Source organism: Dermacentor variabilis, chromosome 2, assembly GCF_050947875.1.
Source record: "Dermacentor variabilis isolate Ectoservices chromosome 2, ASM5094787v1, whole genome shotgun sequence".
In the NCBI taxonomy this organism is placed as follows: Eukaryota; Metazoa; Arthropoda; class Arachnida; order Ixodida; family Ixodidae; genus Dermacentor; species Dermacentor variabilis.
In genome coordinates, this window is record NC_134569.1 from 83,965,043 (window position 1) to 83,991,934 (window position 26,892).

At 50.3% G+C, this 26,892-nt stretch overlaps 1 protein-coding gene and 1 long non-coding RNA gene across 3 annotated transcripts in view; one reads left to right on the plus strand and one right to left on the minus strand.

Moving 5' to 3' along the window:
• LOC142572191 (uncharacterized) overlaps positions 1 to 7,337 on the plus strand; it is a 23,537-nt gene extending 16,200 nt beyond the window's left edge. For both annotated transcript variants that reach the window (XR_012826012.1, XR_012826013.1), the window contains exon 3: positions 7,064 to 7,337. This is a non-coding gene — a long non-coding RNA (uncharacterized LOC142572191). The remainder of the gene's footprint in view (positions 1 to 7,063) is intronic.
• LOC142572190 (polypeptide N-acetylgalactosaminyltransferase 5-like) overlaps positions 1 to 17,140 on the minus strand; it is a 20,716-nt gene extending 3,576 nt beyond the window's left edge. Inside the window, exons 1-2 of the mRNA XM_075681130.1 lie at positions 15,488 to 17,140; positions 9,048 to 9,320 (exon numbers count right to left, since the gene is read on the minus strand). Of these exons, the coding sequence (XP_075537245.1) occupies positions 9,048 to 9,320; positions 15,488 to 16,408 (1,194 nt within the window). The 5' untranslated portion in view covers positions 16,409 to 17,140. The remainder of the gene's footprint in view (positions 1 to 9,047; positions 9,321 to 15,487) is intronic.
• Positions 17,141 to 26,892: the final 9,752 nt, after the last annotated feature.

The window sequence follows — 26,892 nt, forward strand, 5'->3', positions numbered from 1 at the left end:
AGATGGCGACAACGGAGGCCAGCAGCGAAGAGATGCAGTTGACGGTATGCTGAGCAGCTCAACGACGATCCGGGAGCAGTGCAACGAGCCCTGTGTGACGACTGGTTGCCTGCAGCGGAACGACTGCGCGGAATTCCTGCCTGCGAGGTTTGGTGAGTGCGGGACTTTCTTCTTCTGAGCTTTGCCAGGCTTTTGTTAGTGTCTGAAACAGAGCTGGTAATTGTGGTTGTCGTTGCTGCCGGGTTAGTTTGCGGCAAGACAATAGTAAGCAGTAGAGAAAGCAGCATTCAGAGCAGCCATGGATTTGAAGTCGTTGCGCAAACCGAAATTGTTGGAGCTTGCAAGAGAGTTGGGTCTGGATGTCTCAGACAAACTAAGAAAACCTGAACTGCTAAAGGCTATTCTTGAGTTAGAGGCTGAGGATGACGAGCTGTCGGAATGCCGTGAGACTATTGAGGAGAGGTCAAAAAGACAGGAGCGCGAACTTAAAGAACAGAAAGAAAAAGAAGAGCGTGAACTTAAAGAACAGAAAGAAAAAGAAGAGCGCGAACACGCTTTGGAAATGAAGCGTCTCGAGGTAGAGATGGAACGCGCTCGTAATGGAAGTCAGGCACACGGTGCAGGAGAACGAGTATTGTTCAAAATGACTGACCTGATGCGGCCGTTTAAGCTTGGAGAGGACATTGGTTTGTTCCTGGTTAACTTTGAGCGAACGTGCGAGAAGCAGGGGTTCTCTCGGGAAACGTGGCCACAGCGCTTGCTCACTTTGTTACCCGGCGAGGCGGCCGACGTAGTCGCTCGCTTGGATAGAGAGGAAGCAGAGGATTTCGACAAAGTAAAATCGAGTCTGCTAAAAAAGTACCGGCTGTCTGCGGAGGCGTTCCGTCGGAAGTTTCGGGAAAATGAGAAAGGCAAAAGTGAGTCATATACAGAGTTTGCGTATAGGCTTATGTCGAACATGCAGGAGTGGCTCAAAGAAGAGAAAGCGTTTGGTGACCACGATAAAGTTCTGCAGTGTTTCGGGCTAGAACAGTTTTATAGTCGGTTACCGGAGAACGTGCGATACTGGGTCTTGGATAGGCCAGACGTTTGTACGGTGGCTAAAGCCGCTGAGCTAGCCGAGGAGTTTGTGACGCGTCGGGCTCGCGGAGCTAGGGACGGTCAAAAGGGTGAATTTGGCTCCAAGTTTGAGAGGCCAAGGTTCACGCCCATGAGATTTAAGGGGGACACGCGTAGTGCGGATGCGAGTGAAAGCAGTCCGACCAGACGTAAAGAGACGGCGGCAGCCAAACGCAGAAAGCGGTTCGAGATGAGGCGAGCGGGCGTTTGTTATACGTGCCAGAAGCCGGGTCACTTTTCGGCGCAGTGTCCGGAAACAACACCAAAAGTTGTGTTTTTTTCAATAGGCAGCACTGACGAGAACATGAAGCTTCTCGAGCCTTACATGCGAGACCTCCTCGTGAACGGGAAAGAGTGCCGAGTGCTTCGCGATTCCGCAGCTACGATGGATGTAGTTCACCCGTCTTATGTAGAACCCCATATGTTCACGGGCGAGTGCGCGTGGATCAAGCAAGCCGTGGAAGCTCATAGCGTGTGTCTGCCAGTAGCAAAGGTGCTTATTGAAGGACCTTTCGGAGCGCTTGAGACAGAGGCGGCAGTGTCATCTATGCTGCCACCCCAGTACCCGTACCTATTTTCAAACAGGTCCGATCACCTCCTGCGCGAGAAGGGGCTTTTGTTTGGTGAAGCTAGTGTTCAGGCCTTAACCAGATCGAAGGTTCGGGAGCTCGCTGCAAAGGCGGTAGTTGCGGGGCCGACGTTATCAAACAACGAAAAAGGGTCAGAGGCGCAGCAAGCTGATATTCAGAGCACGCCCGAACTGAATAAAATTGAGTCTGTAGCGTTGAAGGCGCCAGATACTGGAGAGGAAAATCCCGATTCGGGAAAGTTAGAAGAGCTATCTACTGATTTGCTCATCGCGCCTACGTCAGACGGACTTGATAGGTTGCTAAAAGTCAGCCGGACGGCTTTGATAGCCGAGCAAAAAAAGGATGGCAGCCTGGAAAACGTGCGCTGCAATGTCAAAGAAGGTATCGCCAGGAAAACTGCGCGTTTTGTGGAAAGGGGTGGAGTCCTGTACCGGAAGTATCTAGACCGCCGAGGAGTGGAGTTCGATCAGCTGGTCGTGCCTCAATGCTATCGTCAGGATCTGTTGCGCTTGTCACACGGGGGTTCGTGGTCCGGACACCTAGGAGTTAAGAAAACTAAGGACCGTCTCTTGCAAGAGTACTATTGGCCAGGGTGTTTTCGGGACGCAGACCATTTCGTGAGGACATGTGACACTTGTCAGCGGGTGGGCAAACCAGGGGACAAATCGAGGGCGCCGTTGAAATTGGTACCTATCATTACGGAGCCTTTTAGACGGCTCGTTATTGATACTGTGGGACCTCTGCCGGTAACAGCCACGGGGTACAGACACATTTTGACTGTGATCTGCCCAGCGACAAAGTTCCCTGAAGCAGTGCCGCTTAAAGAACTCAGCTCAGTTGAGATAGTTAATGCACTACTGTCCATATTTGCGCGAGTTGGTTTTCCTGCGGAAATCCAATCAGATCAGGGCACAGTGTTTACTAGCGCTTTGACGACAACTTTTCTCGAAAGGTGTGGGGTAAAGCTGTTACACAGCTCAGTGTACCACCCACAGTCGAATTCCGTTGAGAAGCTCCACTCCGTCATGAAGCGCGTGTTGAGAGCGTTGTGTTTTGAACATCGAACTGACTGGGAGCTGTGTCTGCCTGGGGTGATGTTTGCTTTAAGGACCGCGCCGCATGCGGCTACGGGGTTTTCGCCAGCTGAACTGGTGTACGGTCGCTCGCTTCGATCTCCGCTTCGCATGCTTCGAGAATCGTGGGAAGGTAGGGGCGACGACCCAGTCGTGGTGGAGTACGTGCTTAAGCTCCTCGAACGCTTAAGAAGGGCACAGGAGTTGTCAGGTGAAGCAATGACAAAGGCCCAGCAGAGGGCCAAGGTTTATTATGATCGGACAGCCAGGGCCCGTCGTTTTGAGGTTGGCGATGAGGTCATGATATTGCGCACATCGCTAAACAACAAACTAGACGTGCAGTGGGAGGGCCCAGCGCGAATTGTTCAGAAACTGTCGGACGTTAACTACGTGGTAAGTCTGCCAGGAAAGCGGAAAGCACAGCAAGTTTACCACTGTAATCTGCTCAAACCTTATAGACAAAGGGAAGCAGTGGTGTGCATGATGATAAACGTTCCTGAAGAGCTTCCGGTCGAGCTTCCAGGATTAGGCTCAGTGACGAACAGGGAAGACACCGGTCAAGTCATTAGTGACCTTATCAGTAAAGCACCGCTGTCGCCCGAGCAGAAAACCGAACTACACCAGCTATTACAAGAGTTTCAAGGTCTGTTCTCTGAGAGGCCTGGTAGGACTTCTGTACTTACTCATGATATAGAACTTACCTCCCCAGAGCCAGTACGATCCAAGGCGTATCGGGTGTCACCCCGCCAGAGCGATATTATGGAGGCTGAGGTAAAGAAAATGCTACAGCTCGGTGTTATTGAGGCAGGTGAGAGTGATTATACCTCCCCTTTGATTTTAGTTGAGGTACCGGGCAAGGAACCTCGTCCTTGCGTCGACTACCGCAGGCTTAATTCCATCACTAAGGATCAAATTTATCCGATCCCTAACATCGAGGAGCGCCTTGAGAAAGTTAGTAGCGCTCAGTTTATTTCCACCCTAGATCTTGTCAGGGGTTATTGGCAGGTTCCACTTACAGAAGAGGCTAGTAGGTATGCGGCGTTCATTTCACCAATGGGAACATTCCGTCCTAAAGTGTTGAGTTTTGGTTTGAAGAACGCGCCATACTGTTTTTCAAGTCTCATGGATAAAGTGTTGCGGGGACAGCAAGAATTCGCTTTACCGTATCTAGACGACGTAGCGATATTCTCCGCATCCTGGTCTGAGCATATGGCACACTTGCGGGCAGTGCTAACCCGCCTGCGCGAAGCGGGCTTGACAGTCAAGGCTCCTAAGTGCCAGTTAGCACAGGCCGAGGTTGTCTACCTCGGTCACGTGATTGGTCAGGGTCGTCGCCGCCCCTCTGAAATAAAGGTGGCCGCTGTGCGAGACTTTCCGCAACCGCGCACAAAGACCGATATTCGGTCGTTCTTGGGTGTCGCCGGCTACTATCAGAGGTACATCCCTAGGTACTCTGATATCGCGGCTCCCCTGACGGATGCTCTAAGAAAGACAGAGCCTCAAACAGTCGTCTGGGACGAGACAAAGGAAAGAGCTTTTAGCGCCCTAAAGAGTGCCCTAACAAGCCAGCCTGTGCTACGATCGCCAGACTATACAAAAGGGTTCATTGTTCAGTGCGATGCTAGTGAGCGAGGCATGGGCGTTGTACTGTGCCAACGGGAAAATGGAGAAGTAGAACACCCCGTCCTGTATGCTAGTCGTAAGCTGACCAGTCGTGAGCAGGCGTATAGCGCCACCGAGAAAGAGTGTGCGTGTCTCGTGTGGGCCGTTCAGAAATTGTCATGCTATCTAGACGGCTCGAGGTTTATCATTGAGACGGATCACTGCCCTCTCCAATGGCTGCAGACCATCTCTCCCAAAAATGGCCGCCTCCTGCGCTGGAGCCTCGCTTTACAACAATATTCCTTTGAGGTGCGTTACAAAAAGGGGAGTCTCAACGGTAACGCCGATGGCTTAAGTCGAAGCCCCTAACGTAGGAATCAGCCTCAAAATTGTTTGTTACTGATGTTTTTCTTCCTGAGGCAGGATTTTTTTTAACATATTGCTTTTGTTTAGTGTTTCAAAGTGATGATATGCTTTCTAGTGCAATTTTTCAATTTGTGGACGCGTTCTGAGTGATGCTAAACTACTGTAAGGAACTAGGCAGTGGTATAAAAAGGGGAAAGAGCCTGGCAGGGCTTAGTGAGGGTTGTGCCGTGCTTGCTGACTGAGCGGTTGAGTTTCAGCGTAGTTCTAACGCTTGCCGGGAACGAGAACAAAAATGTGAACTCTCCCGAAGTCACTTTGCAGTGTCCCGTGCGAACCTGAACTAGAGAACGAGGCCTTCTCTGTGCGCTGCGCTCAAGAAACGTCGAGGGACGCCCGACTTCGGTTATGAGCATCATCGAGCGACATCCCTCCGGACAGCGGATGCAGTCCCCTGTCCATCGGGATCTCCTTCCCCCGGCGGGGCGGTCTGTTGCGATTCGCCTGCGACACGTGGTTTTGCCGGCGCGACTGCGGCGGGGCGGCAGACATTTTGGCCCGATCGTCGTCGCCGCAACACTCATCGCCAGGTGTTTCCAGGCGCGACTGCGGCGATGCGACCGCCTAGGGATCATCCTCGCATTCCAGTCATTGTGCCCGAAACAGGCGATGCCAAAGCAGGGACCATCCTCTCATTCCAGTCATTGTGCCCGAAACAGGCGATGCCAAAGCAGGGACCATCCTCTCATTACAGTCATTGTGCCCGACCGGCAGCGCTACAACAGGGTGCTACGAGATCGTGCTCGACAGGGTGCTACGAGATCGTGCTCGTCATGGTACTACGGCATCGCTACGACAGTGTGCGTCACCATTAGCCCATTGTACATTCACGTGCTCGTCTTTTGAGGGGTTCCTTCTTGCCCTCAACTGCGAGAGTATAAAAACAGCTGCCCCCGGACGCAAAAGGGAGGGCTCCGATTTCTTCTGCTGAGTAAAGTGCTCTCCCGTCTCTCTACTTCGGTCAAACCTGACCACCAACTCTTTGCGATGTTAAAATAAACAAGTTGTTTCGTTGTTACCAGTCGACTCATGCTTTGCCGGGACCTTCGGATGCTTCCAGTTGTACCCCAGGCCGCCAGGCCAACGCTACCCTTGGGGCTTGCGACCCAGGTACAACCACGGGCGTCAGCGCCGAGTTCCCAACAGATCGTACCAGCAGTCCGATCCAAACACCGTGCAGGTGATGAATAAACAGATGAATTTACCAGCAAGGTGTAGAGGGCTCCTACCTTACTGATATGTTAGCATAACGGATGATAGTTGATATTGTGCATTTACCTTCAGATTGTAAGTTTACAAATACAGCACGATTCAAAAGAACAAAAATAACCTATAGCTTTCACAGCAGGAAAAGACGCTTAATTTAAAGATTACCCCTAAATGATCCTGGTTCTCGACGTTTGTGATAGGATACCTGAATTTGTCGCAACGCGCTTGGCCGCGTGTTGTTGAAACGGGGATGACAATTAGCCGAGCTTCACAGAGGTGAGATACCACGCTTCTGCCCTAGTTCTACCTGAAACCCGGACTGAAGTGTTCGATCACGACACTATTCGGGAAGAAAACTTGGCCTCAGCTGTTGTCTTGTTGGATTTGCCTGTGTGCAGGCGACAATGCCTGCTTTCAAAAGTGGGGGAAGGCAAATGGCCTACTTTGTCCCACTACTTTTGCACTCTTAACAGTGTGGGGCAAGATAACTAAACTTAATAGCTTATGCCATCTTCGATGGACCACATCCTCTCGTGGTGACGGCTCGGAAACGCACTCGCGCTGTTCCGTTTCGGTTTCGTCGGTTCTTGCTATTGGTACTCAATGTCTATAGCTCCTTCGGGTAACATGCGCCCTTTCAAGTAGTCTCCATCGCTTTCTTTGCAGTTTAAACTCGATTGGTGCGCACGGTACATTTTAACAAGAACCACTTGGATCGCCGCCCACCGAGTAAACGTAATGAATATGTCTCACATCTGTCATTGAATTATCAGACAAAACAGAGGTAGATGGAGGATTGGTGTGAATAATGAGGCCAGAACAAAGAATTTCGTTGTAGCCAACGTTTCGACAAAGGGAGTTGTCTTCATCCGGGCAGCTGGCAATAGTGGCGAACTTGCTGTCCTGACGAAGACAATTCCCCTTTTTGTTGCTCCAGCAACATTCCTTGTTCAACCGTTGTTTATCACTGGCGGCGCACCTGGTGGCATTATGTTGGTTTTGTTCTCTTGCAAGCAAATTGTGCTTTTTTTTTCTTTTTTGGCACAGGGGTGAAGAGAGCAGCGAGGTGTCAACACGAACCACCTTGGTCGACTTATAAATTTCGAGTGCTTCTCTGTCGCTGTTTTAGTTTGCGCCCGCTCCCATTTTCTGTGAGCATGACGCCTCTCAGTTCTTTTGTCAGACGCACGAGGCAGGCGCGATCGCCGTCTGCTGCTGCTGCTGCTGCAGCATCAGTCGCGGGATGCGAATACCGTCTGCGAAAAAAGATATCTCGCAGGTGTTGTTTAGGCTCCGTGGCGCCAGTCGGCGCGCCGCTCTACGAAACAGCGTGAAATTTCAGGCGACGCTCTGGCCAGGACTAGCTAGCGCAGGCATGGCATGGTGCACGCGAGCAAGTCGAAGAATTGGCAGGGTGGCGATTGAATTTAATTGTTTATGTGCTTAAAAACATAAACGCAGTAAGCTTTCTAATTTGATGATTTCTAGTGGCGTAGCCATTAAAAGAAGAAGGGGGGGGGAGGCGGAGGCAGAGGCGTCAAACAGCTATCTAACCTGCTTGAGCTAATAAAGTTTTAGTAAGTATATTGCAGTCTAGCGTCGTGGATTTCTGTACTTCACTTTATATTTCCTCATTAAAACCTGCGCCTCTATGTTATAAAGTTGCCTATACCTGTAAGGTCCCCGGCTCTCCCTTGCTTTTTATTCACCAATAGTCCAAAAGCCTCTTGCTTTTCTTTACCGCTGACCAGTTAACGCTGCCATCAGCTTTACATCCCAGCGCTTTTGGAAGCGGTCTAGCCGCTTGGTATAACACCCTATCAGCTATCAACAACAACAACAACAACAACAACAACAACAACAACAACAACAACAACAACAACAACAATCCTGCTTCATGCGGCAGCAGCAGTGGAACTTGTCTTCGTCAGGGCGTGTTGACAAGTTCTGCTGCCGCCGCCGCCGCCTTCTGTCTTCTTTAGGCTGTTTCACATGGCGCGATTGGGGCGAAAAAAATCGTTCTGCCGCGCACGTCGCAGAGCGATTTTCGCTCACAGCTTTCACATGCGTTTGCGGCAGCGCGATATCCGTCGCAGCGATGCGCAAGGTTGCCTCTTGCTCACAATGTATCCATGCCTGCATCGTTAAATAAAAAGAACATGGAAACTAGTCAAATATTCGAATTTTCCTATTATTATTCGATAATAGAATAGGTACACCATTTGTAACGTTTAAAAGGGTTGAGACTTTACGATAGCTTGCAGATACGGTGAGTGAGGCGCTGCACAACACTGCAAGTATGAGCGTGCGGCTTGCGCAGCGTCGGTGGGGTGGTTCCGTTTAGTACACTCTAGTTTCGTTGTTACTATGGAAGCCGCAACTTTTTTCCCTGGATGATTATTTGCTTTTGCGAAGAACAAACTACTGTTGAGTGTGCATGTATATAAGCAGCTGGCGCGATTTGTAGGGATTAAGAGCTTGACGACGGCGGCAATCAAGTGGGTACGTGCCTTGTGTTGAAGTGGCGTCCTTCTCCCGATCTGGATAGCGTGCAGCTTCTCCTTTCAAACGAATTGTGTAAGTGAAAGAAAAAATGTATGAAGCTCCCAAGCCGCAAACGCTGGTGGGTACGCCCTTAACATAGCTAGAACTGACACGCGACATTGCTCCACAGAGCTACCAACGCGCCGTGAAACGCACATTGCCCCTCCCACATCGCGCCGATCGCTGCGACTGAGCGACGGCGCGACCAACTTGTTGGAATCCAGTCGCGGAGAGCCCACGACGTCGCGGCGGTCGCTGAGCGACGGAATTCGCTGTGTCGCTGACTGAAAATCGCGCCATGTGAAACAGCCTTTTGTCGTAACGTTGGTTTCGGCGGCATTCCTCAGCGAAAAATTTTCGCCTACAACTCCGCCTTCTTTCTCAGACAACTTGGCCTGGCAAGTTTAAATTTACTTTGTTATATCCAATATTCGGTATATGCGTGTATTCGTTGCGGTTACACGCTATATACTGCAGCGTAACTCGCCTGCGAGCAGGGCACGACCACGAGACGGCCGCCGCACATCCAGATGCGGAAGGAGAGCTCGAGGTTCTCGCCTCCCCACCCGTTCATGCCGGGGTCGTAGCCGCCCATCTGGAAGAAGTAGCGCCTGTCCACGGCGAACAGGCCGCCCGCGATCGTCGGGCTGCGCATCGGTTGGGTCGGGTCCGGGCCGCGCCAGCCCGGCGGTGGAATGATCCACGTGAAGTCGCCGTCCCACTGGAAGCTGCCCAGCTGCAGGAAGAACTCCCCTCCGCCCTGCGTGTAACAGGGTCACACGATCGTACGCAAAAGCCTCTCCCAGTGATGAAATCTTCATGTTGGAGCACGTTTTATCACATACACCTGCTGCGTTCTTACATCCATGCTTGTGTTATTCAAGTCACAAACATGCTGTACAGTTTCATAGCAATTGTCCAATTTATTTACTTAGTACTTTACTTTCGGTGTGAGAGCTTCAATGAGTAACGGCTTGGACATAATGCACGTATGAAAGAAAGAGAAAAAAAATTAATGGTATATGGAGAGGTATAGCCGCACGCGACACGACATATATGTATACGTTGTGGGGATGCGCGACTCGTACGCGTCCCCTGATATGTTGTTTTCTCGCATAGCTCCCGTCGCCTGTAATCCGGCTTCGCCGCGTGGCTTTACTGCGGTGATCGGCAAGCTTGCAGGGTAGTACGAGAGCTGGCGCGAGTGTTGCTCTGCTAGCACCACCTAACGGCGGGGTTACTTAGGCGCAAAAAGGAGAAGGCTCTTCCTCTTTGGCTCGGGATCGGCAAGCTGCGCGGACGTTCTGCGCGTGCGCCGATCCATGCTTCTGCGAGACCATCTCGCGAGGCATACCCCCGGAATGGACGAACACGATCGTTCGAACGCGCCACCGTTCGCGTGACCGTACGCGCGAACGACCAGGCGCTGGTGTCCAACATGGGATGAATATATTTGCTTTGCTTGTTATCCAGTCGCGGTGATTTGGACTTCCGCTATTTGTCGCGCGCCCATCGGCATGTTTTAATACATACCCAACGCCAGCTAAGTTACACCAGTGGTACCCTACACTGTACTCCCCGCAATGCCCACACTGTGGAGAGGTAGCTAACCTCTACCACATGGTGTGGGCTTGCCAATTTAATCCCATAGTTGACCCCATTCCAAATCCCTCAAAAGAGCAGTGGGAGGCTATTCTGCTCAGCGATGATCCTGACCGTCAGCACTGGCTGGTGGGGAGGGCCAGCGCAGCAGTAGTAACCAGTGGGCTACCGGAATAGGCGGCCCACCCACGAGTTCTACGAATATCCTACAAATAAAGATGTTTTCAATCAATCAATGTGGATAGCAGCTCGGCTAGTAGGCATTAGTCAATGAAAGGTGCAATAAATGCCCTTGTGATTGTTTGCATTATTGTATTGTCGTTCCTTTGTCCCAAGAGCACGGGTGAGAACCCCACAACGTATAGTGTTGGGTGTGCCGCGGTATGAGTGGTCGGCTGGAGATGTGAACACCACATCCCGCGATGTCAGATACGAGCTGAGATTTTTCGGCGAAGAACAGCAGACTACATAGTGCGGTAGTTTAAGAGATGTTTAACATAACGGCTTCAAGCTGCTAAAGTAGCAGTTTTCGTTCCCCAGCAGTCGGTTGCAATGATGCGCATGCAGGCCAGCGTTCATGGTCCGGCACAGGCGAAAAAGAACTGTCAGAGAGGGCGTTGAAACACATGTCCCATTCCTTTGCCGCCGTGGAGTCGCCCGTGGTGCGGGCGCCACCGTATGCAGGTGGTGATTCGCTGCCACTGGCACGGAGAGAGGCCTAACGTCAGTTCGTAAGCAAGTAGCCGTGTGTACTTTCCGGACGCCTTGATACCAGTCGATGCGTGATGTATACCACTCGAAGCAGGTATACCATCCAGGGAGGAATGCGGCGTTCACAGTCGCCCCACTCGATCTCTGTGACTTCGTGTAAAATGAACCACCCAGGGCACAAACATAACGCTATAGATATATAGCGACAGGCTTGGCATCCTATATATGTATACTCCAGGGGGAGTATTCTGCCAGTATTCACGTTTGACTGTCCATTTCGGCCACCGCCGATTGGCTGGCCAGAGAAGCACGAACGAGCTGTTGTTTCCCAGCGGTGGACCTTTCTTGGACCGGCCTCTGCCTTATCTGCCGGTGTATATAGCTCCGCGCCACGGTGCTGCTGTCAGTTGTTGCAGGTGGCGGTTGTGCTTCCCACGTCCACGGCGTACGAGCGACGAAGTGCGATTCGTTTCCTATGAAGCAACGGACGAACAACCATCGAAATCCACAGGGTAAATGCAGCCCACGTATGGGGAAAGGTGCCTCGCTTTGAGAAGAGTGACGTGGTGGTGTTTCGATTTCCCAAAAGGCCTTGAAGACTTGCATGACAGTGACCGTTCTGGGAAGCCGCGTGCGGACGTATTCTACCACAGAGGCACCTCAAAGTTAGTGCTGCGATGGGACAAATCGTCTGAACCGGTGTGAGGATTGTGCGAAGAAATAGTGTAAGATACGCAGAATAGTAAGTATATTTGTAATTACCTGTACGTAATTAATTTTGGCTAATAAAAAAATGCGGGCAAAGACTGTCTGATGTGCCCTCGTATATAGGCAGAAGTTCATGCTGCTCTGCTTTCACTGAGCACGTTGGTCACTTAATATACTTTGCTCATCTTTCCAGCTACAGGAAGGCTCAACGACGACGTTTTCACCAGGGGACCTATTATAGTGGGAGTCATGAGTCACGCACGCACGGACAGGACGTTGTCAGGAGATGGTTCCGTCCCAAGAAATGGCAGCGGCGATCAAGCAAATAAATTTTTAAATAAAGTGCACTCTGGGTAGCGTCGCTAGCGCCTTTCAGCGAAGCGGCGCGGCGCACAATAAATGCCGTGGGAAAGGCTAAGGCAGAGCGCGCAAGAGGCCAAGGCAGCGACGCGCGCGTTCCCGTCCCTTGGGGGCGACCTCCCACGTGTAAGGCGCCTTTTAATGCATTCGGATTCAAGGGTGCTGGCACGCAGAGGAAAAAAGAAAGAAGAAAAATAGTTAAAAAAAGAAAAGGCTACCGCTCTTGACGACAGCCGATTGTTACGACTATCGCTGAGGTCCCCTCCGCGGTCGTCGGTGCGGGCTGGAAACAACAAACATGGAAATCCTTTTCGGAACGCTGAATCATATGTATACGGCTCGCGTGCGCGCGCAGTTTTCCTTCCTCCCTTTATTTTACGACACCTGGGCCATGCGCTGCCTCTCGGCTTTGGAAAGTTGCGACCGCGCGAGAATAGGAGGAACAAAACAAAAGAATTGGAAAACGAAGAAAAGGAACAAGACGGCAACGAGCGCTCGTGGCACAGGGGACAGTGCCAAGGCCATGGCGTGTGCGTAACTCTTCTTCTTCGGCGCCGGCCGGAGGATACATAGGCTGAAACTCCGGAAATGGACTACAGCGGCTACTTTGTATACTCTCGGCTGTATTATATATGTGTGTGTGTATAGATGTACGCAGCTCGACGGCGCAGAGGACACCTGCGTGCACTCGAGCGCCGCTTGCGGACATCGCGAAGGCCGCCCGGCGCCGTCGACCACATACGTACGGCCGCCCCTTCGTTCTTTCTCTTTTTTTTTTTTTCCATACGCGCTAGCTGGACACGTAATCAGGGAGGAGTAGTTCTTGAGACTGGCTCGCAGCAGCGATCGAGGAAAGAGGAAGCCGTTGCAGAGTGAGAGAGAGAGAGAGAGAGCGAAGTTTGTCGATCAAGGCTCTTTCATTGATGAAGTGACGGCGCCTTGGCGGCGGCCCAGTTGTTTACACAAGGCCTTTGACGCGGAGGAATGGCCCGTCGGTTCTGCAGATTCCTCGCATATCGCGATTACGCCCATGGTTGCGCCACTATGCCAGCCTCTGGTGCGCTCTATACTACGTCATCGCTTCGTCACGAAGAGCCGCCCGGCGTTTTGCGGTTTCTGCGCAAATTTGGCTCATTGACGAACGCGGTTCGCTTAGAGAGGTAGCTGACGAGGCCGTTGCTAAGGCAGCTCCGGAGGGAACTCTTGGGCGGCTGGCGAGAGGCGTCCGGCGCCGTCCCGTTTTCCTTGCAGCCTCGTAAAGGTCTTTAAGAGCGCTGACGCATTCCTTTGCGCGTGACTCATGCGTGAGCGAATCTACAAAACACTCGTACGCTAGCGTAGCGGCGTGCCAGCCGACGAGAGAGAGAGGGAGAGAGGAGAGAGGGTAATAAAGAACTGGCAGTGCTTTCGAGCACGAGCTTCTTGCGCAGAGATGACGTAACGTGTTAGAACCGCCAATGCATATGTGTAACCTATGGAGATACTGGTGATTCGGACGCTTCTGTGGATAGGTAAACGGCTGTGGGTTTTCAGGTCTCGCGAATTCTTGGCACGTTGTGCATGTTGAGAAATACCGACTTAAACGTTTCCGACGTAAGCATCTTGCAGGGAAGGACACATACGAAACGAATTTTGGCTTGCTTGTAAGAAGAAACGAGGATAAGTGCGCGTATGGGTCCTCTCCGTCCGTATTTTGGACAACGACCAGGAAAATATTTGGAATGTACTAGAAAGTTGAATTGGTATGTCAATTCGTTATTCCATAGCTTCGTACATCGGCACAACTCCGTGACGGACGTAGGCTGAAGCGAGGAACAAAGCAGGGCTGGTGTCACCCCGATAATATTCAGAACATTTACGCTCTGAAGCAAACGAGCATACAGCAACAACTGTCAACACAGCCCACGGCAAGCGCTCGCGATGTGGTTACGATTTGATAGTTATGACTACACTTTAGAGCCCTCTCAAGTCAGCACAACCACAGCTGCCCCACAAAGCGTTGCTTGTCTAAGTCGTAATCGATGGGCGTGAACTATAATGTGCTTCAAGAAGGCGCGCGCCCACGGCATGCATGGATAAGGCTACTTTCGTTTGCATTCATCAGATGAAGGTGGCCAACTAGACAAGAACAAAATCGAGTACGTGCTATAATGTTGGACTTCGTGACAACGATAAACTGAGTTCTAGAGAAAGTGTGTGTGCATATATATATATATATATTGTCTCTTATGCAGGGTGTTTCTTTTTTGGCTGCACCAAATTTTTAAAAGATTGCCTATGGCAGATAGCACAATTCCAACCCTTGGTCTAAATTACTCGATGAGGCGGTCATTACTTCTACGAGAAATAAAACTGTTGCATTACATAATTTGCGTAATTACGCTAATCAACTTCTTAATTACTTTACGCCACATATTTCAATCAACGAATTATGGCCGCTGAGTTCGCACGGCGTATACACCTGGAATGATTTCTCTGAAAGGCACCGGTTCCGATATATTAATTTTCAAAGTGTCCGTTGAAATGCATAACTGTTCCAGTTACTTTTATGCTTCAGTGCATAAAACGGCAGTTTCTTAAAAAAAGTAATTGGAAGTAACTGTGCGCGGCCGGCTTGACCGGCACGTTATGAACCTGTAACTTCTCTTTTTGTTTTGTTTTTTCTTTTTTTATTTTGTGATACCCATCATTGACCATCACACCTGCTTAGGCCACTGAGCCATCCTTTTCATTAATGTTGATCTTCTATTGATATCGTAGAATCGTAATTTACCAGCACCGCTCGAAATGTTTTTTTTTTAATGTCAGTTAAATATTATTTCTCGGCTTAGCAATGAAAACCAAAAATTCCAGCAGAACCCATCTGACGATGAATGCCGACATTAATGCGATTATTATTGAATCAATGCAACGACACACCGCACTGTGACCGCCGAACGCGTCATGTATGAGGCGTGTATAGATGCAGCGAGGCTCCTCACTCGCGCTTTCCTCTGGAAACGCTGCGCCATCTAGGGGCGCCACCGCGAAATCCGCACGTAACGCGTGCGCGTATATTCAGACAAGATTGCCTGCAAATATGAGGCTTGGGTCCGATTCCACCCAGCATCGTAGAAATCATAAAGGATTTTTTTTTTCGTGGAAGAGGGGCGCAAACCCAGTTCACAAGTTGGTCCGACATTTGGTTTCGAATATGGTTCCCTGTGCGCAGCAGGCCAGTACTTGTATACGCATTAGACCAGGGTCTACCCAAGGACCCGGGAGGATACATATCATAGAAATATTGTGCATATCCTCCTTGCAAGTGATCCAGGTTGGCGGGAAAACAGTTAAAGGGACAGACAGACAGACAGACACCAGGAAATGCGTGAAGTATCAACACCGCTAATCCCAATAAAGAATTTTGATGTGGAAGTGTGTGCATCAACTTGTTCCAGTTGTATGCAAGTGCGTAGCCCAAAGCTCCGAGCCGAACATCGCGCCCGCCATTGAGCTTCCCCAAAAGTGGTTTTCCACCTGCTATATACAGAGCCTGCTCACGTGTACCTGGTGCTGGAACGACCGATCGTTGATGATGGTGATGACCGGGCTGGCTATGGTGGTGGGGTCGTTGCTGACGACCGTGACCAGCGGCTCGAGCCAGCCGTCGAACACCTCGCAGTGGGAGTCCAGGAAGACGACCACGTCGCCGAGCGCAGCCTTGGCGCCGGCCAGCCGAGCCCTGATCAGGCCCTCGCGCTGCGACAGCCTCAGCAGGCGGATGAAGCCTGGCCGGAAGTGGCGCCTGAGGAAGCGGTACAGCTGCGACTTCACCTCCGGCAGGTCGCTGAAGTCGTCCACGAGCACGATCTCGCGCAGGATGCGCGGCGCGCTCCGGTTCACGACGCTGTACACGGTGCGCAGCAGCGCCGACAGGATCTCGTTGTAGAAGGTTATGACCACGCTTACCGAGGGCAGGTCCTTCGGGTACGTCAACACCAGGCACTTGCGCGGCCGGTTGTCAAACACCGTCCGGTTCAAGGGTATCCTGTCGCTCAAGTACACGTTGAAGCCGGCCTTGCTGTACTGCTTGTCGGCCGCCACTTTCTCGGGTCCCGACAGGTACACGCCGCGGCCGTCCCGTCCCCAGTCCTTGCGGAAACGAGCCACGAACTCCCGCTCTTCGGCGTCCTCGCCGGACGTGTCCTCCGGGCCGTCGATGACCGCGTCGGGCGTCGACAGGGCGTCGTAGAAGGAGACCGCGGTGCCCTCGGTGGTCGGCATCCACTTCCAGGCGTTGTTGGCCGACTTCTGGGTGGACCGCCGCGAGCGCCTGGCGCCCGCTTTTCGGGTGGCAGAGGGCGCCGACTTTCCGTGGTGGTACCACGCGTCCTTCCAGATGACGAACAGCGTGAAGGCGATCATGAAGGCGATCGAGATTTTGAGCACGAAGCGGGACCGACGCCGCCGCGAAGGGAACAGCGGCATGTTCGACTCGTCGCAGCAGCTTCCAGTGTTCCGTCCTCTTCTTCTTTAGCTCGCCTCGGGGAAATGGGCTGCCAGAGAGGGCGAATTTTCGGGCACGAGAAGACGAAGACAAACAAACGAGGACGAAGCGCACAATAGAGCCTACGTATATATCCAGCGAAATTTTATCGAAGACGACGCGGAGCTTACTTATGCGGAACGATTTCGTTGCTGCACATTCTGCGCATTTGTTCCCGCTGCGCAGTCGCATTCAGCTGGAAGTCACGCTTTTTGTAAACGTTCTTTTCATAATTTTTCATTCATTTCTTAGACTCACGTCATGCCAAGTGCATGAACTATCCTCAGTAACGGCCGCGCGGCCACGTGCATAGACCAATGCGATATAGGGTAAATAAATATCCTTATACAGTACGGAACATGACCCCTTATTTCTTTCGATTACACTAAGGTGGAACCAACAGTCACGCATCGCTCGCCTATGCCGATGGCTCTCGCGTTATCCTTTCAGCTACAACGGTTAGGGTGTCTCTTCTCCCGTTCGAAGTGATGCACAATCGCAGGCTTTTTTTGAAGGTGATCGCACGAGCACTGCAGCGCCCCCTCGTACAGCTTCTGCCATGGAGGAAGGAAGTAAACTGGGAGAGGTCACTGCGAATGAGCGCGCGGTGCAAAGCGCGCGGCAAGGGGTGAAGGGTGAGGCAGGAGTGCGCACGCTCCTTCTTCTATAGCCCGGCCGTGGCTGCGCATGGCTGTCCACGTGGCTGAGCGCATATGCAGCCCGCGTGCCCTACCTTGGAGGCAATCTTGGGCGGGTAGAAAGGCTGGGCAGGTGAGCTGATGACTGGTATCTTGACGTGCGCCGTCTTCCCGCGCGCCTATATATAGTATACCTGGAGGTCGCGTATAATCTCAAGTTTAGGAATCGCGTTTGTAGCGAGGTAGGACGAAACAATCCCCCTCCCCTCTGTTTGCGCTCTTCATCACTTCAGCGTTGTGACACCGAGTGTTTGCGATCATCGAGGGAGTTCTGTTCATGTTTGCCTGTGCGCGCGCGACACCACGCTTGTTAATTTAAAATAGCTTACAGCCCATTTTTATGGCACCCATTTTCTTTTTCTTTTTTTTTATTGCAACGGAAAGCTTACCGGTCAGAGTGTCCAATCATGCAGTGGTAACCCGGAAGAAGCATTGGAAAATTTTCATCATAATCTTCCTGATAAAATTCTGGAAACAGTGACAGGTGAACGCGATAGCGATTATGTATGCAGGCATTGGTGGGAAACAGACGACAATTAAGTGTATTCCTAGTTGTAAGTGTCGCAGCCGGTGAATGTAACAAGCGTTGTGACGTCACATCTGACGTATCGCGAGCAATGCGTATATATCGCCAAGCAGGACGCTGTCTTATCGATTAAACTTACTCGCCACGAAACGCGCAGAAGCTGCCTTCTTGCCCGGCTACAGCAGTAAGAAAGTAATATTCTGTTTATCAAGCAGATATTTCTGCAGTTTGCTGAAGTGTTGAATTATTTCTACAATGACAGCTATACATGTTCTCGTAGTTTCCTGTCCATGCCACCGCTTTGGTCACATACAACGGCATTTTCTTTTCCAGCCATGTCAAGCTAAGTGGTAGGATGTGCCAGTAGGGTTAGCGCTGGCACCCACATCCGGCACATTTAGTCAATGGCATTTCGCATCCCACAGGGAGACCGCATAGTACGGGGTACTCGCTCTCAACATCGCGCCCGCACAAAGCGCACTCGTGTGCGCTGCCATGCATGCAATGCGGGACGCTCCACTCGTTGCCGCGATTTCTTCTATTGTTACTTCATAATGCGCACAGGCTAAAGCGCAAACGTGTACGTAGTATAAAAACTGCGAGTTTAAACTATAAATATGCGGCACTCGAAAAGAGTCGACTTACGCGCAGATATACATGTAATCTCATTGACTGTACACCTCAAATCGCGAGGTTTCACCGCGAGTTCGTGCCACTTAGTTTTTTTTTTTTTTTTAAGACTTTCCGTGCCAGTTAAAAATTACAATTCCTACTGAAATCACAAACAACATGCTCGATGCTGTTAATACGTTCTCTGGCAATTGTTGGCTCATTTTTGATTAGAAAACAAATGTCTACTGCAATTTATACGGCCGATAAAACTACGAATCATAATTCGTGTAGTTGTCTAACACTTTGCAACCGCTATCAGTGCTTTGCGTATCGGGTGAAACTGCGACTTCGTTTTTTCTTTCTTTATTTTTTTGCATTCACAGACATTTCACCGCGCGTGTTCCTTCCATGGTAACCAAACTTCGGTACCTTAGATTATGTGTATGGCTATATCTATTCCCACTATGGCTAAATTTTCTTTTTGTATTATTCAAGGAATCGTTTTGGGTTATAGTATATAAATGTTCCAGAAACAGTTGAATTATCGAAATTACAAGCTGAATGACGCCTATTAATTTATACTATAATACAAATTTACGACGTCAAATTAGCTTCAAGAGAGCTGTCAGAAGCCAGAATAAGGATCTTTAGAAAATTCCATGTACTGCGCAACATTCCCTAGCTGCACTAGTACCGGATTCTCGTCTACTATTAATATTAAAGCGTCTGTGATAGGAAGCATGTCTCCTCTGTTTATGAAGACTTCACGGTACGGCACTGCTCCGCGACGACGACGCAAGCGATCTTGAAGCGCTCTTCTTCAACACAGCAAGAAGACTCGGGCTTGAATGCGACCACACCGAAAGAGAAGAGGGAGAGAGAGAGCCGGGCACGAAGCGAGCCATTCATGAATCCGTGAGGCGTCAGGGCCAGCTGCAGTCAACGAGGAGAAAAGTCAAAGAAAGGAAGCTGGCGAGGCAACGCCCGCCCAAAAAAGGCGGCCCGTCGGACGGCAACGGTCCCAAAAATAGACCTGCGCGCACTCCGCGACCCCAAACAGAGCGAGAACCCTCGCGAGTCGACGCTTCCTAGGCTACGCGAGATTAAGCTAAACGCAGCGTCGCCATTCACAGATACGGTGAATTGTGCCCGGTTTTCGGAGCCTCCGTGGTCTGCAGCCGCACGGATTCAGTCGAAAGCAGTTATCAGTATGTCGGGGTCGCTCAAATGATTCTGGAATTGAAAGTGTAGAGGCTACCACGCAAGACAGAGAGAGAAAGAGATAGTTGAGGGTGGGGGGGGGGAGGTGGACAGCGAGATAACCATGCAGTGGAATGAACAAAACAAACCATATGAAACGAACAGATGCGCTCAGCGCATCCAGTGCATCTTTCCTGTTAGTATCGCGTCGGCCAAGTCCCGTAGTCTGCGCTGTTCGGCTTGTTGAGCGTGAACTAACTACAGGCCAGCTAGTGCAGCATCTGATACTCCTGAAAAGTGGATAGCTTATCGCTACGCAACATTTCAGTAGAAAAATGAGAGTGCTGTAGCAAGACACGACTTTTTCAGCAATACCATTCCCTCTCTTTTTCAAAGTAATCCTCGAAAATTTTGGCTTGTTATCAACGGTTCCCAAAAACACGAGGTTGTGTTTCGTGACGATCAGGAAAAGGCAATTCCAAGCAACAGGTGCTGTGCCATGTTTCAAAGTGTATTCAAATTATCATTTTCTAATTATATTAGCATCATCTTGCCTAGGTTTGATTGCCCTGATTTACCTATTATGGATCACATTATCATTGATGCATTCGGAATCTTTAACATAATACAGAACCTGAAGAACTCTGCACTTGGTGCTGACGAAATTACCTCCCAAATTGTGAACCGAAGCGCTAAATGTTGGTCAATTATTTTGGCATAACTCTTCAGAGCCATTTAGAATGTGCTGTGTTACCCAGCGACTGGAAGGCGGGAAAAGTGATACATAGGGCCAAACACGGTGACAGAGCTCACACATTAAAATACAGGCCCGTATCGCGAACCAGTGCCCCATGTAAACTAATACAGCATGTTATTAACCCGAACCTAGTCGCTTTTGTAGAATCAAGTAACTTCTTAAGCAGCAGCCAGCATGGTTTCAAAATATACTTATCCTGCGAAACTCAACTTAACAGTTAGAGTGCCGCTCTTAGGCGCCCGTTCCCGCGGAGAGCGTCGGCGTCGTCCCTCGGTGTCCTCGTAACCAAGCGAACGAGCACAGCGAAGGATGAAAGCGAACGCGGAGCGCAGCGAGGGATGAAAGACGCGAGGAGGAAAGCGGAGAGGAAGGTGCAGCGGAACCATGAGGCGGAAAGCGGAGGAGGGTACGGCGAAAAGCGTGAGAGGAAAAGCGCAGTGTGGAGAGGATGGTTACGAGATGGCGCCAGAGTAACGCGCGTTCGTCTGGGGGTTCTGTCTGCGGCGGCTGCTGCGAATGGCGCCCACGTGTCATCCACGCGCTGCCTCTCGCGATCTTGAGATTAGCGAGGGAGTCGCGCCACACTTCGCTCCATTTGCAACGTGCCGCACAAGACAGATTGTCCGCGCCAGCCAATATATCGCGAAATGAAAAGACGTATTGAGCTGCGCTCAAATATCGCATTAGGGAGTATCGTAATCGTCGGTGAATTTTTTCACTAACGACGTGTTTTCTTTGTTGACATTGATCCTTCTATAGACTGCATCTCTCTCGATTTCCAGAAAGCCTTTGATGCAGCTTCCCATCGTCTTCTTCTAAAGCTCAGTGCACTTTACTTTGACCCTCATCTGCTCAAATAGATCGAGTGCTTCTTAGGCAGAAGAACCCAATGCGTAAGTTGCAACGATAATGACATATTCGTTCCGTAACATCTGCTGCGCCACAGGGCGCTGTCCTGGGGCCACTATTATTTCTCATATATATTAGTAACTTACCTGGGTGCGTTTCCGCACCTATTTGATTATTTGGTGGTAACTGTGTAGTTCGCCATGTAGTGACTAACCCGCATGACTGTGCCGCTCATCAGTCAGACCTAGACGGTATTTCTTCATGGTGTAGTAACTGGTCAATAAATGCAAAATAATGAGAATTTCTTGAAGCAGTGTTCCTAAATATTCGTTTGCATACTCTCTTAATCGCACGAAATTTGTTTCCGTCCACTCCTATATATATCTTGGTGCACACATTTCTAATGACTTAAAATGTCATGTAAGCATATGAATTATGTAATTAACAGTGCAAACCGCATGCTTTGTTTCTTGCGTCATAACTTTTCGTCAGCCACCGTCTCACTAAAACTAAAGCTCTACAAAACATTAATGAGGTTTAAAGTAGAATACGCATCGTCAATCTGGGATCCCTCGTCATCAGTGCTCACTTCGTCTCTCCAGGCCGTCCAGAAACGTTTAGCTCGTTTTATTTTTTCCAATTATTCTCGAACTTCCAGCGTATCTGCAATGAAGTCTTCCCTTCCTTATTTCTCACGTAGAGGAATTGTTACCCGTCCCTGTCTTTTTCACAAAATCTTTTTCACTAACCATATTTTCAAGTACGCTCTCTTTACCTCGCCATCCTACCTTTCATCACGTGTTGATCACCTCTTTAAAGTTCAAGTGCGGAGCTGCCGCACCAACTTGTAATTTCATTCACTCGTGCCAAGGACGTCATCGGAACGAAACCACCTCTCCGCCTCTATCGCCAGCAACCCAGATGAATCCGCATTCAAGACTTACATCCGCAACAACGTACCATAACTGTACCACTATTCTCTGTAACGCCGCAATAGCGTTGACAGTATTTCAAATAAATAGATAAATAAAACCCTCATGTAATGAAGTTAACCAGACAGTCCAGTTTGCTATACCCTTCATGAGGGGTGGGGTGACAGAGAGAGATAGCGAAGGCAAGAATTGTGATAGTACACGTGCACTGGATGAGGCACCGCGTTTCTACAGCCAGGCACTCGTGCCTGTTGCTTTCTGCAACTGAATAAACCATCATGAAACTTTTCTGCACTGATGGGCGCCGAGGCCTAGCTCCCAGGACCTTAACTTTAGTTAAAAAGCCGATCGCTCAGTTCAGTTCAAGGCGCACCAGGAGAGTCTAGCGTTGTTTCTCAAAGCGGGAACAGTGGCATATGAGATTCACCCGAACATCGGCAATTTATGCAGCGGTCAATTGCTGTCACTTGCGCGAAGCTGTTTTTTCGCGGGTAAATTTACCTACGGGTAGCTTCGCGCACTGCGGTCCCTGGCTTAGCGCAAGAACAGGTCAGCGCGCAGGGTGTCTTATATTTTCTCGACGCAGCAGTGCAATAATTTGAATATATTTACAGTTTTCAAAGAAAGAAAGAAAGAAAATACCGCAAAATGAGGCGAGAACGGATGTGTGAAAGGGATTCTAACGATCATGAAGTTGTCAGGAACTGTACATCCATTTCTATGACGAATCCCAGTAAAAGGCAGCACCTCTTGCACACAAGGCGGACTTGAAGTCTATCCTCTGGCCGATTGGGGAATAGGCTGCTGTTCCCCGTCGACACGAAGCTCACTTCCCCAGCTTCCCGATCGCGCAGCTTATGTAACTTGTCAAGCGTGGCGGAATTACAAGGGAAGCGCGACGTGATCAATCAAGTCGAGGGTAGGCCGCTCGAAAAAGCAGCACTGTGAGACGATCACGCTTGGATGATGAACCGTCTGCGGTCCGGCTTTCGGCAACTCTTTTCTGGCGGAAGATTAATAGACGTCATTAAGACCAGCGCAAATACAAGCAAAAGGGGAGACGGAACTCCATCCTTTCACGACTCTTGCTTTCCAGAAAACCGCGCTTCGCACGTCGTTCGTACACAAAAACCCTTTCCCTGGGGAGAGCCAGCACAATGGACCGAGCGCTAGGGACCTCGAACTGCGCATTGGCAGCCGGACCGGCAGGCCGTGGCGACGGAAACGTCGGCGGCGGTCCGGGCCACCGGATTCGCATCCGGTGCTCGCTTGTTCAGAAGAGGGGTTTGTCCGGCAGCGTCCCGGGCAGATGCGGCCGCGTGTGGTCGCTGCTCAAACCGTTCGTTACTCGACTCTTGCGTATCTCTCCTCCCAGATTCAGCCTATTGCCGCACTGCCGGCAATCTGGCCGCGGCTATAGCCCAGAGTCCGAGAGAGGCTGCTTCCAGAATGTCCGGTCCCTTTCGACGCATGCGCAAGAGAGAACGAACGCTTTCTCCCCTTTTTCCCACATCTTCCCCGCTGCTTTTTCCCACATGCCACTTGCTCGCTCAGCTCTGCGGTTTCCGAGGTTCGGAACGGTGAAAAACAAGGATCACGCGGCACAGTAGCACCATTCATACAGCGCTGATGTCTGTGCGCGAAGCGCGCGACAGCTGCCAAGTGGAGGGTCGCTCCAGAATGAGAAATCACTTTGTCCACGGCGCACGCAAATGACAGAAGAATGGGGTACAGTCCAAACTCTCTTTCTCTCTCTCCTTCTACTCCTTTTTCATTCTTCGGACCCCACGTTGACAAATGAATTCCCGCCCCGGTCCAAGTGGCCAGCGCTAAAGCTAGAAAGGCGCCCGTCCTCAGGGTCCGCAGCTATACGGCTCGGCCAATCCACGGAGTGGTCAAGCAGAGCCCAGCCTGCGGAGCCCGTCGGCTTCTCGTCGAGCTGCCGTCCGGCCAGTGGGGGACACAGCGGCCGCTCATCAAGACTAAAGAGCGGGCGGATCGAGCGTCCCTCTCCCCCTCTTTCTTCTTGCAGGTCCTTGCATCAGGCAGGTGAGCTAGGCGACCCATTGTGTCAGGCCGTTGCGCGTCCTGCTCGCCGCAGAAAGGGTTTGACCGAGAGCAGCGAGGCAAGCAGCCCGAAGCAAAAGGGTAGGGGGTGGTGGGCGATCTCGTTGCGTGGAACACAATGGCCGCAGCGACGGAAAGAGAAAGGCCTCCCGTGGCCTGATCACGGTGCCGGCATGCAAGTCCGGACTTGCCTTCCACCATGACTTGACTCGGTGAAATGACGGGGCTGTGCGCGATCATATCTCACGGCGCTCAACTCAATGGTGTGCCGCCATGGTTGAGTGAACTGCGCCGCACGGCACTGGAATGTTTCTTTGAACGTAATGCAAGGGGCTCTCCTTATACATTCAAACGGCTCCAGAGAACGCCCGAGGAAGAAGAGACGGGACGACAAAGGGGAAAAGGGAAGCGCGTATAAGGGGTGATAATTGTCAAGTGTTCTGCAATTTTTTTCACTACTTTCACTAATTGTAGCCGTTAAGTTTGCAAGACACATCTACTTGAATTTTCGGGATAACACTAGCTTCGAAATATTATTTCATTAAGTGTGGATCGAAATGCATGAGCGTTCCACTTACTGTTGCACTTAAAGTAAATGGAACAGCAGTGGATACATACGGTGAGTTTGATGGCGCATACCTCAAATCGGTTTCTAGTCCGCGCTCGTATCGCGTTTCTTTCTCGTCCCTTGTTTTTCGCGCTCTTCTTCGTCAGTACAAGAAAATAGACAGCATTGCCCAAGTAGTCGTTCTATGAACTTAATTCTCTTCTTATGCGTGCATGTGCGAACACGCATAAGAAAAAATGCTACCCAATTTTTACCATGAAGAGAAACTTTTAAGTTAAGTTACCTTTAACTTCGTAAATTATAGGGAGATATAGTGACTGAACCGAGGATCGTAAGCACCGTTTTGTATTTTTTCCAAATTCTATTAAAAAAATGTCTTAGCCATTGAACTAACGTCGCAATAAACAAGGTGATTTAGGGTGACTAATGATACTCCTCGGTAAAGATCAGAACAAAAATGTACGTAAAAACTCATCATGGAAAGAAAGGAGTTGACTGTGACGTGGCCAACAAAGCATACTTACGCTACTTGAAATGCACTCGGCCTGTAAACTTATTTAGCATTTTCTGGCTATTCGCGATGTATACGTCTTGTTGGCTATATAGTCCTCTTGAGTAAAGCTTACCTTGCTAAGAATAGTTTCGAGGTGACAAATAGCTACCGACAAATCTATTTCGCAATTAAGGCCTCTACTAGTATAGTTTTACTGACCGTGTCCTGTCTTCTCTTGTGCCTTAGCTTGTGTCCCAGTATAGTCCACGCTCTGAATTTAGCCATGCTTCCATACCAACTCGGCCACTTCTCACTTTTGGACTAAAGCAAGTTTTTGCCATTCGCTTGGTTCCTTCCCTAACTCCAGTGACGGTGTTAATTGTTAGCTCCGCAACAAACACTGCAAATAAACGACCGGGCGGGTGTAAAAGGAAATTCCAAATACCATGACTTACCTGGCCCTCGGCGTTAGAACCGGAAAGCAGGAGATAACTTCAAGCGCCACCTTTTAGCATATTTTAGGCACCACGAAATGTCAAACCACGCGTGAGGCAGCTCTCCTTAGCGGCACTCAGACTGGCACGTTGCGTTCACCAGCCGGAGTTCACACCTACTTAATCCACAAACCTATTCTAGCCACCACTGTCCGGCTTGTCCGGCTATATAAGAACGAACATCTAAGCGTCGTGTCCGGCATTTGGAGCTGTTCGGGAGAGGACGCCTCGTTTCCTCGGAGCGCTACGACCTCGGACACTACGACACTGGACCGATCCTCCCTCGGACCTCAGACGCACTTGCTTCTGGGAACCAGAAGTACCTGGCCGGTTCCTCGCCGAGAGGACGTCAAGGTCGTCGGACATCAATGAAGACAGTGGTACCTCTCCCAGACTTCCCTGGGAGACTTCACACACACACACACACACACACACACACACACACACACACACACACACACACACACACACACACACACACACACACACACACACACACACACACACACACACACACACACACACACACACACACGCACGCACGCACGCACGCACGCACGCACGCACGCACGCACGCGCGTGCATGCATGCATGCATGCATGCTATAAGAAGACAACAATAACACGTCGCACAGCCAGCCACATATTTCCCGGCATTTATGTCCCCCTTCCTTGTATACTATATTGCGCATTGCCTTCATTATTTCTTCAAAATCAACAGGGCAACGATTAATAAGATGTTCATGCCGGGTCTGGAGTCAGCTGCATGCGAAACTCATTGGAGGTAATTTAATCCTATTCTTGCCGTAAGCTTTTGAGAAAATTGAAACTAGTTTATCTAATTTATTCTAGACCGCTGTGTCGGCACAGATGACGAAAAGCACCCGTCATGTGAGTTTCGAGGGACGCGACGTACGACATGACAATACGGTACTCAGCACCAACATGCAAATACACCGCACGATTTTAAACCTTCAACTCTCTGTTTTGGCAAAGAAAGAGCGATTCTTATTTAAGAGAGCGCGAGGAAATGCTTATTTTATTGACGTACATGGAGACATTACTTTCAGCGTCTAACCGTGTAAAAAAAAATGCTTTTTAATGCGCTTAGCCCCCCCCCCCCATCTGGGAATTTCACCCACTTTGCGGCATGTATGTTTGTGTCTTGGCTCTTTCACACCAATTTGGGTCACTCAGTGTGTTGCGCTCTTCAATGCAATATATATATATA